The 20,329-nt window shown below is 41.8% G+C and overlaps 1 protein-coding gene across 4 annotated transcripts in view; it reads right to left on the bottom strand.

Moving 5' to 3' along the window:
• Positions 1 to 20,329, bottom strand: part of HSF1 (heat shock transcription factor 1) — a 260,811-nt gene that overhangs the window by 25,124 nt on the left and 215,358 nt on the right. For 2 of the 4 annotated variants that reach the window (XM_033934485.1, XM_033934483.1), the window contains 2 exons: positions 7,743 to 7,848; positions 1,291 to 1,356 (listed from right to left, as the gene is read on the bottom strand). In XM_033934485.1, coding sequence (XP_033790376.1) covers positions 1,291 to 1,356; positions 7,743 to 7,848 — 172 coding nt within the window. Of the gene's footprint in view, positions 1 to 1,242; positions 1,357 to 7,742; positions 7,849 to 20,329 lie in introns of all 4 variants that reach the window. The other 2 variants (XM_033934484.1, XM_033934482.1) reach the window with 1 other exon arrangement.

Genomic DNA, 20,329 nt, shown 5'->3' with positions numbered 1-20,329 from the left:
GATCCCTGAGCTCCAAACTGTGAATGCAGGCTGTCCAGGTGGGTGCACTGCAAAGCAGCCAACCCCCTGGAAGCAGACGCTGTCCCTTAAAGTCTGTGATCTCCTGCAGCCAGTGCTGTCCCAAGAGGGGATCCTTTGTAGTTCAAAAAGTATGTGAAGCAGTGGAAAACCCTCCCCGAAGATAAAGAAAAACACGAGCAGAAAAGACTAGCTCCTACTGTTTCACTTGTAAGAAGATAACTGCAAGTTGGAGGGCAGTCTAAAGGTAAGAGAAGCAAAGCTTTGCAAATGAAGCTTCGTACAAGAGATCTTACGAGGTGAAATTGACTACCTGAGTGTTTAGGAATGGAGTGGTTGTTTAAGAAAGTAGGTATTTTTCTAACCCTAAGGGGCTTACAATTTAAGTTTGTAGTACCTGGCAAAACCTAGGGTTAAGCGACTTGCTCAAGATCAGAAAGAAGTGAAGTGGAATTTGAACCCCGTTTACAGCCTGCTGTTCTGTCAGGCTACAAATTAAATTACAAATAACTTTTGCAGTTAGCAGCTGAATTTTACTGCTGAAATGTATATCTTTTCCTACCCTCACTTTGCCCCAAACCATAACTTCAGCTGTTTTATAAGTAAAGCAACCAGTTATATTAGTGCTGCAGATTTAAAAAAAAAATATAGAAAATAAAAGGTGTTTATGCAGTCGGATGACTTAACAGGTAGATGGATTTCTTCTGCCCATCCTTTTCCCAGAACCACAGAAACGTTTCAACTTCTAAACCATAAATTCAGCATCATGGCATTCAAACTCTTATAAGGCTTAAAAGAGCGGACATAGGCAGAAAAATGGTTATAACTAGTGAATCCTTAGAGCCAACTTTTATCCAACAGAACCAAGAAGGAGAAATTAAAACTTGCTAAGTTCAAAAGCGTACTAAAGATACTGCAGAGTATAAAAAAAAGCTCTGGAACTCACAAAGAGGATTCCCCTCCAGCTCATCTCTTTTGCAGGCTGCTGTTCCAACAACCTTTGCAAGATGAGCTGCTGACGATGTCAGAGGATAGGGCTTCGGTGTAAGCTGCAAAGATTGTAACAAGGCAAGCAGAGACCAGAGTGGGTTACGTGCATCCCAGACTCAGGTGGTGGCTGTAATTGGTCTAAAGTTCTGACAAGGGTTCCCCATTGGGCTTTCAGTCACAAGTCACACTAGACAGACCAGGGCTTGTGTCAGAGGCACTAAAGCAGTTACTCACATTGGCAAGACCGGGGCTGGTGTCAGGGACACTGCGGCCATTACTCACACTGGCAAGACTGGAGTCCAGGTCAGGTAAATTCATGTCACTCACACTCAATGAAGGGCTAAATATCTGCCAAAGAAAGATAAGTTATTAGCTTTTACAAGTGAAAACTCCTCTGCTATAGACGTCTCTATATTTCTGGACAGGGAGAACAGCTTCAGGTATGTGCATGAGTAAGGCTGAGACTCATACTGGAAGAATCCAAAAAGAACTGTGTACCAAACACGTTCTTTGACTCTCCTTTATTTCTTCAATGTTGAGAAAATGTCCACAACGGTTGATGTGGACATTTTCTGAACCTTGATTGAAGAAATAAAGGAAAGTCAAAGAACATTATGTTTGGTCCACAGTTCCTTTTGTTTTTGGATTGCTCTTTTTTCTGTGGAACATTGGGTCTTCCTGGTTTCTGGTCTCTCATACTGGAACGTTAGATGCTACAGGCTCAGGCAGTAATTAATGAGAAGCCAGACAAGACAAGGAGGTCACACCCTTGACATTATTTTTGTTCCTCCATCTCAGCATTCTAATTTTTCAACACCTACTTCATGCCAAATTCCATGGCCATTTTTTTTATCTCTAGCTTCTGTCATCTCAACCCAGCTCTAACACTCCTTCACCGAAAAAAAATCTTATTTAGGGATTTTAATAATTTCAATGATGCTATCATATCCTCCACATTCAAACTTAACACAGAACATAAAAGATTTGCCACTGCTGGGTCAGACCAGTGGTCATCGTTCCCAGCAGTCCGCTCACGTGGCGACCCTTAGGTCAAAGACCAGTGTCCTATTTGAGTCTAGTCTTACCTGCGTATGTTCTGGTCCAGCAGGAACTTATCTAACCTTTTCTTGAATCCCTGAATAGTGCTTTCCCCTATAGCAGCCTCGGGAAGAATGTTCCAGATTTCTACCACTCTCTGGGTGAAGAAGAGCTTCCTTACGTTTGTACGGAATCTATCCCCTTTTAACTTTAGCGAGTTCCCTCTCGTTCTCTTCACCTTGGAGAGGGTGAATAATCTCTCTTTCTCTACTAAGTCAATTTCCTTCAATATCTTGAATGTTTCGATCATGTCCCCTCTCAGTCTCCTCTTTTCAAGGGAGAAGAGACCCAGTTTCTCTAGCCTCTCATTGTACGGCAACTCTTCCAATCCCTTAACTATTTTTGTCGCTCTTCTCTGGACCCTTTCGAGTAGTACTATGTCCTTTTTCATGTACGGCGACCAGTGTTGGACGCAATGTTCCAGGTGGGGGCGTACCATGGCCCGGTACAGCGTAATAATAACCTTCTCAGATCTGTTCGTGATCCCCTTCTTAATCATTCCTATCATTCTGTTCGCCCTCTTCGCCGCTGCCGCACATTGCGCGGACGGTTTCATTGACTTGTCTACAAGTACTCCCAAGTCTCTTTTCCGAATATAGCAATGGACCTCTGTATTCATGGATATGATTTTTGTTACCAACATGCATCACCTTGCACTTAACCACGCTGAACCTCATTTGCCATTTCGCGGCCCATGCCTGTTGTTCCCTTCTCGATAAAATAGCCCCAATCTATGTTCGTTCAATCTCAACAAAAAAACAAAAGAACTCTTGGTTCAACTATGAATTAACCCTTCTTAAGCGCCAGCTGCGCTCCTTAGAATGTAAATGGTGCTCCAATCCAACTAAGTCCAACCTACATAAATATGAAGAACATTCACATTTCTATAAAGCCACTTGAAAAGCTACAAAGAAGAAATATTATTCAAAATGCATAAACAAAGCTAAGAATTCAGTCGCTTTATTTGCAATCTTTAAAAACTCACACAGTTCAAGCATACCCAGCCTATCTCACCTTCTGCCCAAAACCTTGCAGATTTTTTCCAAGAAAAAATCAATATCATCCGAAATGATCTTCAGCAGCAAAATACTTCCATAGGTCAGGAAGAAGAAATAAGAAATGCTTTTTTTCGCTCTACGTGTGTGCGCTTTACTCTTCCTTTCCTGAATGATGTTCAACGTACAATCCAATCACTCAATTCTAAAGGAGGTAAATCCGAGAGTATTCCCTTATTTATTCTTAAAAGTTCTTTTCTATATTTGGTCCATATATTCACAAATTCATTTGTAGTAGTCTGCAAACATCAACACTACCTAATTCTTGGAAACACTACTATCTTTCCGATTTTAAAAAAATCAGAAATGGAGCAATTCAGAATGCTCCAATTACAGACTCATTGTAAACTTACCATTTCTAGTTAAACTAACAGAAAAAATTGTATTTAATCAACTATCTGATTTTGTCACTAAAAGAAAAATTCTCCATCCAAATCAAACAGGATTCCATCAGCACCATTCTACCGAATACTCTTTGTTAGGCTTAATAACTTCTATACAATATTTCCTAGATCAACATAAATCTGTTATTCTGATCTCACTAGATCTTGCAGCCGCCTTTGATACTATTGATCATCATCTTCTGCTCAAAAGACTAGCCTCAATTGGCATCATCGAGCAAGTTTTGGATTGGTTTCATTCCTACTTCACTGATTGGTTTTCCACAGTTATTTTTAATAACACTTCTTCCAATGCCTACCCAAATAACTCCGGAATTCCTCAAGGTTCCATACTTTCTCCGCTGCTGTTTAATATCTATATGGCTCCTTTATTGACATTGTGTCAATCAATTGGATTTACAGCTTATGTGTACGCAGATGACTTCCAAATCATACATCCTGTCGATCTAATAGCAATGACCTCTGTGCTATAAATTTGAAACTTGACCACATTAATGATTGGTTGAAAACAAATATGTTATCTCTTAATATTCCTAAAACCAATAGTCTCTTTTTTCCGTGGAAAGATAACATTCAAATATATCTCAAATATGTATTAATAATAATCCAATCAAATCTGTCGACATGGTCAAAATCTTAGGTGTAATTATAGACAGCCGACTCAATTTTTGTTCACAAATAGGTACTGTGATAAGAAGCTGCTTTTACAGACTCAGAATGATCAGATTTCTAGCAAAAATCCTGGAACCATCATCAATTAATATTTTAATTCATTCACTATCTCAAAAATAGATTATTGTAACTCTTTATATAAAGGAATCTGTCAAAGTGATTACAAACACTGGAAAATATGAACATGTTACCCCTTTTTTAAAAAAAGCCCACTGGTCAACAGATTTTCTTTGGCTTCATACAGACACAGTAGAAAAACTCATCCTTTGTTTAATTTTCCATCTGTCCAGGGTTGTAGGAGTAAGAAATTTCTTAATCATACTTTGGCAGCTCTTTATGACAACCCGTTCTTACAGACATTTTAGAAGACAATTGAAGACCTATCTTTTTTCTAAGCACTTGACTGACTAACTAACCATCTTATTTTATGTAATATGCTTACTTTTATAATCTTTTGCAAACCACGTTGAACTTCTGCTTACACGGTTAATAACCACAATGTTATGTTATGTTATGTTACTGGCTTCCAGTCCAACATAGGATAACTTTATAAGATTGCCCTCTTACTATTTAAAACCCTCAAAACTAAAGAACCGGGTTTCCTCAACAAAAATCTTATACCTTATGAATCTAATAGATCCTTAAGATCCTCTGGACAACATCTGCTCTGGTTTCCTTCTCTAAAAATAATAAATACCCGTAGATCCACAATATTCTCAGTTACTGCACCTACACTTTGGAATGCATTACCTACTCATCTTCGGGCAGAGCAAATTTGAGACAAATTTAAAGGAGCTTTTGACTAATGTTGCCACCAGTGGCATACCAAGGGGGGGCAGTCCGCCCCAGGTGCAGCCTTAGGGGGAGTGCACAGCCAGCCTGATCCCTATCGCGCTCCCACCCTCACAGCAAGAGCAGCAAACCTCCCTCCAATAGCGTTGGCTGCTTCGCGGCTTTCTCCTCCCTCTGCCGCGTCACTGATGACGTCATTAGTGATGCTTCACCAGCAGGAGAAAGCCATGAAGCAGCCGACGTTACTGGAGGGAGGTTTGCTGCTCTCGCTGGGAGGGTCGGGAAGGTTCACTTGGGGGGGGCGGGGGAGAGATAGGAGGGTCAGCAGGTGTTCGGCTGGGAGGGGGGAGAAGCGGTCTGCCTCGGTGCTCCAAGGTCTGATGCCATTACCTTCTTTGGGCAGCAGCAGCTTTTACAATTCGCTGCTGTTGCCGGCTTCAGGCCTTCCTCTCTGCCGGGTCCTAGCTATTTCCTGTTTTCATGAAGACAGGACCCGACAGAGAGGAAGGCCTGAAGCCGGCAACAGCAGTGAATTGTGAATGCTGCTGCTGCCCAATGAAGTTCAGGACACCAGGCCTTGGGTGACAGAAGGAAAGGGAGCAGAGGGGGAGAGAATTGGGGAGAGTGTTGCTGTACCCAACTGGAGGGAATGAAAAGAGATGCCAGAGCTTGGAGGGAAGAAGAGACGCCAGGGCATGGAGGGAAGGAGGAAGGTATGCCAGATCAAGGGAAAAGGAAGGGGGAAAGGAAGGAGGAGATGTCAGAGCATGGAGGGGGAGGGGAGATGGAAGAAAAAGAAATGAGAGAGAAGCCGGGAATCAGAGAAGGGATGATGCCAGACCGTGAGGTGGGAAGGAAAGAAAGGAGAAGAGAGAGATGCCAGAGCATAAGGGAGGGGGTGGTGACAGAGAGAGAAAAACAGAAGGTGACAGAGTTGAAATCAATCATGTACAAAGGAGAGAAGAGGCACGGGATAGATAGTTTATGGAAGGAGCATAGAAAGAGAGAAGATGCCATATGGAAGAGAGAGAGAGAGGGTGCACACTGGATAGAAAGAGCACAGAGGGCAGTGAATGGAAGGGGCGAGATAGAGGGTGAACAGTAGATGGAAGGGGTTGAGAGAGAGAGAGAGACACTGAATGGAAGTGTGGGGGAGAGGAAGGACAGCTGCTGAATGGAAGTGTGAGGGAAAAGGGGAGCAGATGCTGGAAGAAAGTGGGGAGGAGAAAGAAAAAAGGGCACATGCAGGAAAGAGGATAGAGTTAGTTACTGGAAGGGGTGAGGGAAAGAGGTGGCAAGCTACAGGTAGACACAGTGAAAGAGGGAAATTGAGGACTGAATAGTAAAAAAGAATTTAGGCAGAGGCAGAAAATAAATTGAGATGGAAGACCAGGGAAGAACAGGAGGAAGGGAGCGGAGAGAGAGATGCCAGAGCAGGGGGGAAGGAGAGGAGACAGATATCAGACCAATGGGGGTGAAAGGAGAGATGGAAGGGGGAGGCATACAGTTTCTGGAAGGGGCATAGAAGGAGAGAAGATGCCATATAGGGGCAGAGAGATGGAAGGAAGAGAGTAACAAGAAGATAAGGAAAGCAGAAACCAGAGAAGACAAACGTAGAACAAAAATTTTCTATTTATTTATTGCTTTAGGAGACGTGTCACTATTTCTGTGGTGTTGCATTGTATGCAAAGTCCATCAATTTAACCTTTGTCTATGTATTTCTATTTTATCCCCCCTTTTACAAAACTGTGAAGCGTTTTTTAGCGCCAGCCGTGGTGGTAGCAGCTCTAATGCTCAGAATTCTATGAGCGTCCGAGCTGTTACCACCGTGGCTAAAATCCACATTACAGTTTTGTAAAAGGGGGAGGGGTTAGTTTGTGATGACATTCCATACTAGGCAAATGTGTTTTCTGTGTTCTGTGTGTTCGAAAGACATGGTTTTCTGTTAGGATTGACGGTGTAGGATTGATCTGTATTAGTCTGGCTTGTTTAGTTTTACAATGGGTGTATTGCTGTTGTACTTCTCACTGCAGTATGTAAGATGCTGCCTTTTCCTAGGTACTCATGTGTGACATGTGACTTGTTACTAAAAATCATGTTTTTCGTACAGATGGGGGGGGGGTGCCAAAAAATGATGGGCCCCGGGTGTCACACATGCCAGGTACGCCACTGGATGCCACTATTCTTTTCTCATTGATCCCCTTTGTTTTTCTCCCATATATGTGCTCTTTCCTATATTTATTGTAGTTCTCCCCCTCTCCTGCTCGTTCTTAGTACATTTATTTTGTATTGGTTTGTTTATCATTATTGTTTTTAATTTTGTTCTTACCCCTATTTTATTGTTGTAAAACGCTTAGTACTTGTTAAGCGTTCAATCAAATTTACAATAAACTTGGAAGTGTAGGAACTTTGTTACCAGACTTCAGAACAAAAATGAGAGTTTAAAAAAAATATTTAGTTCTACTTTGCAGTAGTAGGCCAAGACAAGTTACATTCAGATAAGTACTTCCCTATCCCTAGAGGGCTTATAATCTAAACCAGCTGAGGGCTAAGTGACTTTCCCAGAATCACAGAGCAGAAGGGGATTTACTAATACTTATCATTTCTACAGCGCTGTAAGAGACGATCCCTGCTCAACAGAGTTTACAATCAGGACAAAGAGGGTTTAGAGAATTGGAGCCCTGGACTAGTCCAATTATAAAAAAGGAACACTCACATCCATCAAGGTACTGCTATCCACACTAAATCCGTGTGTAGTCAGCATATTCTGCAGGTTGTCTAGGTTAGAATCCATGGTCTCCAAGTGATCGGCCAGGTCATTTCTAAGAAAAGGAAACAGAAGGACCAAGAATTGTAAGGCAGTCATGAGGGAAGAGAATGTAAGAAAACCCCGACAAGTCATACCAAGAGAAGACACCAAAGTAAAACCATATTTCACAGTTCATGCCCCCCAACCAGGCATCTGCCCAAACTATTTTGTGAATCCACTATATTTAATTGCCTTGATTACATCCTCCAGTAACACTAACAGCTTAAATGCGCAGGGCATAAAAAAATACTCTCTGTGATTTGCTTCAATTGGCTGGTTGCCTGGCTTTAGCAGTAGCCAGGTAAGGTACTGAGGAAGGGAGTCAAAAGCCTGCCTCACTGGGTCAGCCTTCACAGTGGCAAATTACATTACATTGGTGTCTTCTATCCTGCCAATATCTTTCAATTCTAGGCGGTTTACAAAAGAACTGGCCTGGGCATTTCCAGGGAGATTACAAGGTTGATAGTTGGAAAATGCATTAGGATCTGAGAAATTGGGAAGGTTTCTTGAATAGCATAGTTTTCAAATCTTTCCTGAAGGTTTTGTAGTTGGGCATTGTGGTGGTCTAGTCTTGTTGCTTGGTTTGCTAATAGTCTGTCTTTGGCTGGGGGGTGGGTAAAGTGTGACTTTGTTCTCCTTGGTCTGGGTGTGTTGTTCCTGATTAGGCAATTGTTTAGATAGCTTGGTCCATCCCCATTCAGGGCTTTGTATAGGGTGCAGTAGAATTTGTATTGTATGCATGCTTGTACTGAGAGCCAGGTGGAGGTGTTGCTCTGTTTCCTTCCAATTCTTTACTATCTAAATATTGTAGTTCTTCCCAGCTTCCTTTTGTACCAGTAAGTCATTTTTTGTCAGTTGGTATTTCTGTTGCTGTATTGATAATTGTTTTTAATGTAATTTTTAAAAAATCTTTGCAAAACTGCTTTGATATTTGATAAGGCGGTATATCAAATTTTTAATAAACCTGAAACCTGTTCTAGTCACTATGCAGCTGCCAGCACATCACAGATTTAAGCCTAAGAACAGGTCCCCTGGAATTACCTACCTTGGGAACCTCAAGTCTTTGGACGTCCAGGGGCCTGATGTGAGCCCCAAAGCCCTCCCCTTTCTAAACTCCCTCCTCAAATCCCACCCCCCAAGAGGGCAGGAGTGACCCCCACTTGCTCCTCCTCCTTCAAAATGGTACCATTGATCTCTAGCAGTAGACCCATCTGCTATCACTCGGTGGGGCTGTGATAAGAGGTAGCTGTGGAGAAGAGAAGACACAGCCTGCAGAGCCTGGGAACAGTAGAACATCAAAATGGAAGGAGAGATACAAATGGAGGGAAAGAGGGAGACTGACTGACCAATAAGGGGGGGGGAGAAGAGAGAAAGACTGCTTTAAGACGGCAAGAGAGATACAGTTCCAGTTAAAGCATTTACAGTATAGTTTCATAGCGTATTACATACAAAGAACATGATTAATTAATGAGGATATACATAAAGAACAAGATATTATCATTAACTACTACAGTAACAAGAAAGTTCTGAGTGCCTTTCTAAAGATCGTAAGCATTACTATAGATCGTATTTGAAAGCAACCTAATAAGGAAAGGAGATAGCACAAAATCTTATAGATACAATTCCCTTTAATCTGGGGAAATTGAAAAGTCAAAGTACTATGAACCAATGGCCTGAAAATTAAATTATTCATATATAGAGGAGTCAAACCATAGAATATTTTATGTTGAAATCTTTTTTTTTATTAGTATGAATACCAAACAACAAGCAACAAAGACAGCAATGTCAAAGAAAGAGCTGCCAACAATTCAAAAGTCAACGCGTCGTTAAGGTAAAACAAGAGAACCAAACCCCACCCAAGCAACAAGAACCACCCGTACAAAATCACCCCCCCCCCATCCCAGTAAACTAACGGAAGCCAAAAAAAAACCCCAAAAAACTTCCAAAATGCCAAAGGCCCGTGCCCCTGGCAGATACAAAAGAAAAGTCCTCCCCCAACACAAAAAAAAAAAAGAAAGAAAGAAAGTGCCTGCGGTGACTGATCCCGGGAGTGAGCTCGAAGGACCTCAACAAGGCTAAGCAAGAGGATTCAGAAGGAGACTGCGACCTCTAGGAGATAAGGAGTCCAAATAGGCTCCCCACACAAGCAGAAAGCGACGGCGGTGATGAGGGCGCCTCCCACGTGGCCAAATCATGCACTAGAGCTCTCCAAGTCCAAAAAGAGGGAGGCTCAGCAACAATATATTTGCAAGCAAGGAGATACACCTTACGACACCAGAGGGGGCCCCCTTTAATGGGCAGGGGAGGGCTTCAATGGCTGGGAGGGTGTAGATGGGCTGGAGTAAGTCTTAACAGAGATTTCGGCAGTTGGAACCCAAGCATAGTACCGGGTAAAGCTTTGGATTCTTGCCCAGAAATAGCTAAGAAGAAAAAAAAAAAAAAAAATAAAATTAAAATTGAATCAGGTTGGGCAGACTGGATGGACCATTCGGGTCTTTATCTGCCGTCATCTACTATATTACTATGTATATGTTACTATGTTTAGGAAAGCCGCGAAAGGCCCCAGGCAAATCAAGAACCAACTGCTCCACAATACCCACAATGGTGCTCAAAAATAAGCCTCGAAAGTAGTGAACGATAGACTTCCAAAAAACCTGTATAGTTTAACAATCCCAAAAGGAATGAGCTAAAGTATTGGGATCCCGGCCACATTTCAGGCATGGGGGGGAATCAATACCTCCCATTTTATGTAATTGGACTTGAGTAAGATAGGCCCTTTAGATCACTCTAACATAACACTCGCGATACGCTGCCCCCGTGATCAAGCGAGGGAACCCCCGCAGGGCTCGCAAAATATCCCAAGCACTAAGATCAAGGTGAAGTTCACGACCCCAGCTCTCTCGAAGATGCGATACCTCTTTAGGGTCTATAAGCTCCGACAGGGCCCGACACCGAAGTAAAATGAACCGCCACCCCTTCAAAAAATGTCCGAACACGCACCCCCATCGGGAAAGTAAGCATATCCTGTGGGAGAGAAAGAATATAATGCTTCACTTGACAATAGGCAAAAGTATCACCCCAGAACCTACCCAAACGATCCCCAAAAGCAGCTAGAGGCTTCAAACAGCCCTCCTCCATCAACAGATGTTCCATGAGACGAGAGCTGCGAGTAGCCCAGCCGAGAAAAGCAGGGCTATCCCGGCCCAGAGGAAAGGCCAAGTTCCCTCAGAGGGGAAGTTGATTCGACACACGCGGGTCCCCTCCCAGTCTGCTGACCAAGCTCCCCCACACAGCGCGCATAGATGTCAAAGGAAAACACACATGGAACTCAGCGGGAAGGTCCTTAGTAGGCAAGTGTAAGAGACTAAACAAGGAGTGAGGAGCATAGAAAGCCTGTTCAAAATTCAAAGGAGTATGCTGAACCAGTCTTTCAAATGCCTGAGTAAACAAGCTTCATTGTAAAGGCCAAAATCAGGAAGACTGAGGCCCCCCCTGTTGCCAGCCACCCACCAAATAGTGAAAGCGAACTTTCGGTTTACGTGAATTCCAACAAAAACAGGACAGTAAACGGTGTAAACGCGCAAGATCCTTTTACAACAAACAAAGCTGCAAAGTTTGGAACACATACAGCCAATACGGAAAAATCACCATGCGAATTAAAGATATATGGCCCAGCAGGGTCAGAGGGAGGCCACCCCAGGCCTCAAGCTGGACCCTAGTATCATCCAAAAGCTTAGGAATATTAAGCGAATAAAGCTGAGTCACGGAGACCGATAGATAGATCCCCAAATACCGAAAGGAGAACGAGGCCCATCATAAAGGAAAGGAAGCGCCTTACTGAACCCGCAGGGCCGGGAGGAAGGCAAGGCATCAGACTTAAGCAGATTCAAACGGAAGCCAGCATAGTCTCCATACTCTCTAATAGTCTCCAAAAGAGCCTGCAAAGAAGGATAAGGGTCCGTCAGAAAAGCCAAAAGATCGTCCGCAAAAGCAGTGACTTTAAAGCTCTGATCCCCCAACTGAACCCCCTGGATAGCCGGATTCGAATAGATATCATGAAGAAGAGGGGGTCAAGCGCCAACATGAACAATAAGGGGGACAAAGGACACCCCTGGCGGGTTCCCGTATGGATCTCAGATAAAGAAGAGCTACACCATAGAATATTTTAAACACCAAACAGCATAACTTAAACACGACTCTGGCTTTGATTGGCTCTATACGATGGGGTAATTCTACCTGATTTCCCTAGTTTATAAATTAGCTGAGTTCTATACAGTTTGCAAAGGTTTAGGCACATACTTGGGCATTTCTAGATAAACTGTTACAGTAATCTAGTTTACTTAATATTAGAGTTTGTACAATCAATTTAAATTGATCTTGTTGCAATTTCCTAATACTTGCACTTCTAACAAGACAATCTGAGTTTCCATAGTCAATAATTCCTAACATTTTAATTTCATCTACTTTAAAGAATTAAACCTTTCCCTTCAATGTCTTTAAAACCAATTAGTAAAAATGTAGTTTTATCTTTGTTCAATTTCAGGTGAAATTTTCCGCTTAAGATCTTGTAATATGTCATCCAACTGAAACAGGAGAGTAATATCATGATGAGCATAAATAAACATGCGACAGAGATTGCCCTCTCTAATTGTTTCCCTAGTAAATAAAAGAGGAAATACCTGGAGCACTGGTGGCATTTCCAGCTGGCGTCGGCTCTCCCTCCGTCGTCACTTCCTAGTCACAGGACCCAAAGTAATGTCGGAGGGAAGCGACGAGGCCGGTGTGAACAGCAGGTTGCAGCTGCTGCTCAGGTACATGTGGGAAAGTGAAGGCGCGCATGCGTGGTGCAGGACGTGTGGGAAGGAGCCAGCGCCCCCACCACGACGGCACCCAGAGTGTCTGCCCTCTCCCACCTTAGAACGTCACTTGCATCTTGAATGACGGAAACCCTTGAAACCAAGTCAATTCATTTCCAACTAATCCTATGTTATGCTCTACTAGATTCAGTTATCAGGTTTATTTAAAAATTTGATATACCGCTTTATAAAAAATTCAAAGTGGTTCTACATAATATAAGAACAAAATATAAAAAGAGCGTACTTAAAAACAAATTACAAATAATGCTACAAACAATCAAAAGCACTGACAAACATTAACTTACCGATACAGGATGGAAAAGGGCGGAAATAAAATTTGTAAAAAGAGAAAGGAAGGGGAACAATAAAATAAATAGTCTAATATTTTGTATAATAGGCTAAAATGATTAAAAAATGGCATGGAACAGGTTTCCATGACCGTCCTTAGAAGGACTATTATACACCGAAAGCATCTTTAAAAAGAAAGGCCTTCAAGTTATTTTTAAATTTATCAAGGGATGTAATTTCCAGATAGTAGGGGCTGTAACAGAGAAAATGCTAGTACGCATAGTGTTAATGTATCTTAAAGAAGGGATGGATTGCAAGTTTTGATTAGATGAACGTAATGTAAGATGGGGAGTATGGAGGATAAGTAGCCTGTTAATAAAATCAGGTTGGCTGGAAGTTATGGTCTTGTATGTCAGTAACATTGTTTTATAGGAAATTCGATGATCTATAGGCAGCCAGTGAGCATTGATCAAGAGATGTGACGTGATCGTATTTTAGTGCTTTTGAAATAATTTTAATGGCAGTATTTTGAATAATTTGAAGACGTTTTATTTCTTTCTTAGTGATTACTTTGTATAATGCATTACTGTAATCTAAACATGAAATAATGAGCGAATGAATAAGAATATTTAATGAAGGTTGCATAATAAGAGTTCATTTTCCCTTGCCCAAATATTTTATTTCTTTATTTAGTCGATTTTCTAGCCCGTCCTCCCAGAAGAGCCCAGAACGGGTTACAATTTTACATACATAGTGGAAGGATAGCAGCAAAATTACAAATTCACACATAGCAGATATACAGAACAACCTTCGGTGTGCTGCTACCAGCCGCTAAGGACCCTCGGCAGTTCAAATAAGCATTCCACATAAGACTTACAAAATCCAGTGTGAAGCTGACCCTGACAGGTACCCCCTCACTGGTCCTCCTGGGCTCCCACATAACTGCAACAGATTTGGAGGGTCTCTTCCGCTGGGGATGCTCCTCCTGCGGATCCCCAGCCCTGGAGGACTCAGAGCAGGCTGAGCCCTAGGCCCCTGCCCAACCACCACATGCTCTGTTGCATGTGGGACACAGACACTTCTCTGTCAGTCATCCAGCACAAACCTGGCATGGTATAGGGGTAAAAAGACCTGAAGAGTTCATCCAAGTCGATTTAGAGCAAAATCTAGGAGTTTTGAGGCAGACTCCAGCTAATCCAGAACATTGCGGCCAAGTTGATCTTCACAAAATGCAAATCTGATCATGTCTCCCCACTTCTGTCCAAACTTCACTGGCTCCCAGTGATCTCCAGAGTTCATTTCAAGTGTGCCTGCCTGGCTTTTAAGATCATTCATGGTATCCTCTCCCCCCTAATCCCACTTTCTTATAACTCCTCGAGTCCTGACTCCACCAGGCCCACCCAAAAACATAAACTATCCTTCCCCTCTCTACATGGTATTATCTATGCGGGTAAACTGGGAAAATCCCTCCTTTTCAAAATCACAGGGCTTTGGAACAATCTTACTGTCCCACTACGGAACCTGAACTCCCTCCAACTATTCCGTAAGCACCTGAAAACTTGGCTTTTCACAAAAATGTAATTTTCTCTTCCCCCCTTTACGCATCCCCTACCCTTTCTCTTCCTCCCTTTATGCAACCCCAATCCTTTATTCTGCTCTTCCTATATTTAAGTTCTTATAAACTGTGCCGAGCTCTACATCTGTGGAAAAGATGCGGTATATAAACTTAAGGTTTAGATTAGATTAGATGGAGGCAAAAGAAAAAAAAAATTATTTAATTAAAATCCAAGATGGCCACCGCCAGAAAAATCACATCAAAAACAGCCCATGGGGACCGCCACCCTGAATGAAAAAAAAAAAAAAAAAAAAATCACGGGGCAAAGGATTTTGGAGAAGGAAGACCTGGGATCTTCCTTATAGGCTTCAATAGCCTTACTCATTGTGCAATATGCTGCCTGCCTAATTCAGCATAGGATTTTAACTGGAATCAAAGGGAGAAGAAATCTGCCTCACAGATTCAATGAACTAACCTGGCTAGTCTTCTGGCTGCCAGTTGGACTGAGGTTGGACTGAACCCTCAACCCCCGGAATAGCACACTGCAAAAGGGGGGGAGGACTAAGTAGCTGACCCACTGATAGTATCAGCCAAGCCGGGAAGGAGCCAACATAGCCTACGCTCAAGCTCCTGACAAAATCAAGGATGTAAGTGGTTACACAGGAGATGGCCCCCATAGCTCTAAAAAATTCCAGCAGGCTGGCTAGCTAGGTGCCCCCAAGGGGCCGATCCTGCTAGTAGCAGACTTCCACCGTGCAAGCCTGCACCTTCTCTCAGGCAGAGGTCCCACCTTTGGAGGCTGAGCACCGAGCCTCCAAAGAACACTGAGCAAAAAAAAAAAAAAACACAAAATAATAAAACTACAAAGCAGATAAAAAACACTTCTGAGCAACTTGCTTGCAGAAAAACTGAGGGGGCAGGAACAGCTCCCTGGGAAGGAGGTGGAGTTGGAAAACATGATTTGACAGTTTTCTGCAAGCAAATTGCTAGTTCAGATACAAGACCCTAGTGTTCAGTACTAATAGACACACTGCACTAGAAAAAGAGATTATGTCCTTACCTTGATAATATCTTTTCCAAATTAATAAAAAAATCAGTTTTCAACAACTTCCTAAAAGACGAATAAGAATGAGCCTGAGAAATAATGGTACAAAACCAAGAATTCATTTTGCCTGCCTGAAATGCAAATGATTTATCAAGAAATCTCTTATACCGACAAGATTTTATAGTTGGATAAGGAAACAAATGATTTCTTTGAATGATCTTGTTTGGTTATATCGTTCAAAACGTGAGGACAGGTAAGCTGGAGCCAGACCAAATAGAGCTTCAAAACAAATACAACCAAACTTGAACAATATTCTTGCCTCAAATGGCAGCCAGTGTAACTGTTGATAAAATAGACTAACATGGTCGTATTTTTTCAGGCCAAAAATCAAATGAACCGTTGTGTTCTGGATGATTTTTAATCTTATAAGAAGCTTTTTATGAGATCCCAAACATATTATATTACAGAAGCTTCCAAAGAATTAAAAACCATTTTTTGGTCAGTAGATCCGTATGATTCTCCAAGGTCAACTGACGATCTAATGTAACCCCCAAGATTTTAATAGAAGTAGCTATTGGAAAAGTTTGACCATTAAGATACATAGTAACATACATAGTAGATGACAGCAGATAAAGACCAGAATGGTCCATCCAGTCTGCCCAACCTGATTCAATTTAAATTTTTTTTCTTAGCTATTTCTGGGCAAGAATCCAAAGCTCTACCCGGTACTGTGCTTGGGTTCCAACTGCCAAAATCTCCATTAAAACCTACTCCAGCCCATCTACACCCTCCCAGCTACTGAAGCCCTCCCCAGCCCATCCCCCACCAAATGGTCATACACAGACACAGACCGTGCAAGTCTGCCCAGTACTGGCCTTAGTTCAATATTTAATATTATTTTCTGATTCTAGATCCTCTGTGTTCATCCCGAGAAAACTGAAGAGGAGTTATGTTGAAAGGTACCAAGCTGTCAGGTGTAGAGACTGCAGGTTGGGATGAAGCAGAGATCCCTGACTCTGTGTAAGCAGAGATGGCAAAACTGGTAGAAGGTATGACTTTCCGCTGCTGAGCTGAAATAGAAGAGAGTACCAAGGATGTCTCAGCTACCAAGGAGCTATCAGAATCGTGATGGCATAATCGGTCTTGAGCTTGACAAGAGTCTTAAGGATGAGAGGGAATGGAGGGAATGCATACAGGAACAGATTCGTCCATTCCAATAGAAAAGCATCTGCCTTGAAGTGATGAGGAGAGTATATCTTGGAGCAGAACTGAGGTAGTTTGTGGTTGTGGGGAGATGCAAAGAGATCTATCTGAGGAATTCCCCAATGAGAAAAAATGTGATGAAGAGGCAAGGAATTGAGTGTCCATTCGTGAGGTTGCAGAAGACCACTCAATTTGTCAGACAAGCAATTTTTCGCCCCTTGGATGTAGACAGCTTTCAGGAAGGTGTTGTGGAGGATTGCCCAGTGCCAAACCTTCAGAGCTTCTTGACAAAGAGAGAGAGATCCTGCTCCTCCCTGTTTATTGACATAGTACATGGCAACTTGGTTGTCCATCCGAATGAGGACTACTTGGTCGTGAAGATGTTGAAAAGCTTTGAGAGCATTGAAGATCACCTACGCTTGGGGGGCTTCTCATTGATGTTGTCAGTGGGACTAGCCAGAAAAAATTTGCTTTTTTCAGGGTTAAGTTTAAGTTTGGCTCTGATGGTCCTCTGTTCAATTTGAACCAAAATAAGAGATTTGATTTCTTATTTTCACTGTGAAAGATGTAAGTAGAAGCAATATGGTAACATCATCTGTATAGATGAAGAACTTGACTTTTTAGGCCTCTGTCAGATCTAGAGAGGCTAGGAACTCTCCCAGGGCTATTGCTCTGAGTGCTGCATTCACGTGAAGAAGTTCCAGGAAGGATCTCCAATAATTGAAGCCTTTCTTTGGCATGAAAAAGGATATGGAGTATCTGCCTAAACCTGAGTGTTCAGGCTGCACTGGCTCAATGACCTGAATATCAAGCAACCTTCTCACAGTGGCCAGAACCCTGGCTGCCTTTTCCAGGTGCCCTACTGGAGAGTCCACAAACCAATTTGCCAGAGGTTAGGCAAATTCCACCTTGTATCTGGACCAAAAGATGTCCAGAACCCACTGATTGGATGAAATCTGAACCCAGGCCCGTAGGAATGCAGAGAGCCTGCCCTTGATATGTAAAGGGGGACCTCCCAGCCTGGCACCATTGCCACATTTTGGTAGATAGAGGAGCTTGGTAAAGAGTGACATGTGGACAAATTTTTCCCCGTCTCCGCAGGAACTCAATTTCCCCGTCCTGTCCCCGTGAGTTTTGCTGCTGTCCCATTCATGCAAGCTCTCCCTTATCTGCATAAGCCTCGAACACTTATGATTTTAAAGTGTTTGAGGCTTGTGTAGATGAGGATAGAGTCATCCCTCTTAGGCCTTTATCAGTCTATTGGCTTTACCACCTTTACATATGCTGATGATATCCAACTTTTGCACCCCTTAAACCCAGAAAATAAAAAGCTCGAGAGTGTATCACAGTAGCTAAATTCCAATATGTTAGCCTTAAACATACAGAAAACAAAAGTCCTACTCCTCCCATGGAGGAAGGGAATAAATTTAAGTGACCCTTTTATTCTTAATAACATTTACTTGAAACTAGTAACTTTATAAAAAATTCTCGGAGTCTTCATTGACGATAAACTTTCCTATCACGATTACATTAGTATACTTAAATCCTGTTTCTATAGGCTGCAAATGATCCACTCAATTTCTAAATTTCTGGAGCCCAAATCATTAAATATATTAATAGACTCGTTAATCATCGCAAAACTTGTGGGGAGTGTGTGGCGCAGTGGTTAAAACTACAGCCTCAGCACCCTGGAGATGTGGGTTCAAACCCACGCTGCTCCTTGTGACCCTGGGCAAGTCACTTAATCCCCCCATTGCCCCAGGTACATTAGGTAGATTGTGAGCCTGCCGGGATAGGGACAAATGCTTGAGTACCTGAATAAATTAATGTAAACCGTTGTGAGCTCCCCTGGGAGAACGGTATAGAAAATTGAATAAACAAACTCGATTATTGTAATTCCCAACTAATAGGCATCACACAAAAAGAAAAAAAAGCACCTTCAGATAATTCAGAATACTGCCGTCAAACTGATCCATAATGGTAAAAAATATGACCATGCAACACTCTTTCTGGTTAAATCTCATTGGCTTCCAATTAACCACCGAATCACTTTCAAACCCTTTCTACAAATGAACCACAATTTATTGATAAATTACTCATCTCTTACAGTACTCCATATTCACTTCTCATAACAGTCCCCTCTTTGAAAGTTATCGGCACACGACAACACAATATATTTTCAATAATGGCGCCGCAGTTTTGGAATGCAATGCCACAACATTTAAGAGGAAAACGATTTGGCCCGTTTTAAAAGTAATTTAAAAAGCTTCACTTTTAAAGATGCTTTTAACCTTTAAATTATTTTTTGTTCGGTTCTTATATAAAATCCTTTCTCTAATTGCACTCTTTTTTTTTCTTTCTTTTTCCCCATATATGTCTCTCCTCTTTAAAAACACTTAGGGCTCTTTTTACTAAGCTGCGATAGAGTTTTTAGCACATGCAGAATTAACATTTTTATAAACGATATTGCTGAAGGGTTGTCGGGCAAGATTTGCCTCTTTGCGGATGATACCAAAATATGCAACAGAGTAGATATGCCGGATGGTGTGAATAACACGAAGAAAGACCTGGCGATGCTTGAAGAATGGTCTGAAATTTGGCAGCTAAAATTTAATGCTAAGAAATGCTAGGTCATGCATTTGGGCTGCAAAAACCCGAGGGAATGGTACAGTTTAGGGCAGTGGTCTCCAACTCAAACCCTTTGCAGGGCCACATTTTGGATTTGTAGGTACTTGGAGGGCCTCAGAAAAAACAGTTGCTCTCTTTTTTCTTTAAATATCTTTATTCATTTTTAAATTAAAATCAGTGCATACAGATATTCATACAATTTACATGGAAAACACTATCATCTTTCAATAATATTCATGAAAAACATTTTTATCCCCTCCCCCCCAATCTCAATGTAATAAGTAAACCATACAGTATTTTGTCCATATATATATATATATATAATTAAAAAAAATCAATCCCAATATACAAACCCCCTCCCCTCCCCGGATGTGTAACTGATAACCAGAAATAAGGGAATAATTAACTATTCAAGTAGAATCAATGAAATTAGTCAATGGGCCCCATGTCAGATTGAACCACTTGCCTTTTTGATCAGAAAATGTCTTCTCATATTGGAAACATAAGCATAACGAATTCCACTAGAAGGAGAAATTCAGTCCGTGATGTTTTCCAATTTTTTGTAATCATTTGGATGGCTACCCCAGTCATTATGCTCAATAACCTGTTTTTATGCCTGTCCACTGGAGATTTAGGAAATAACATCGCCCCACGTAACACCACTTCATATGATAATGGAACTATAGTCTCTAGAATCAGATTAATATGACCCCAAATAGATCTCCAGACGTTAAGTATCAAAGGACAATAGAATAATAAATGATCCATTGTTCCTATATCCAGATGACAGTGCCAGCATCTATTAGATTTTGAACTATCTAATTTCTGTAAACAAACAGGGGTCCAAAAACTTCTATGCAACAAAAAAACCCAAGTTTGTCTCATAGATGCTGACACTGTACATCTCATCCTCCAAGAC

Source organism: Geotrypetes seraphini, chromosome 2 (genome assembly GCF_902459505.1).
Source record: "Geotrypetes seraphini chromosome 2, aGeoSer1.1, whole genome shotgun sequence".
NCBI classification, from domain to species: Eukaryota; Metazoa; Chordata; class Amphibia; order Gymnophiona; family Dermophiidae; genus Geotrypetes; species Geotrypetes seraphini.
Note: the sequence above shows the minus strand (reverse complement) of the source record. Positions and strands in the feature narration are given on the sequence as shown.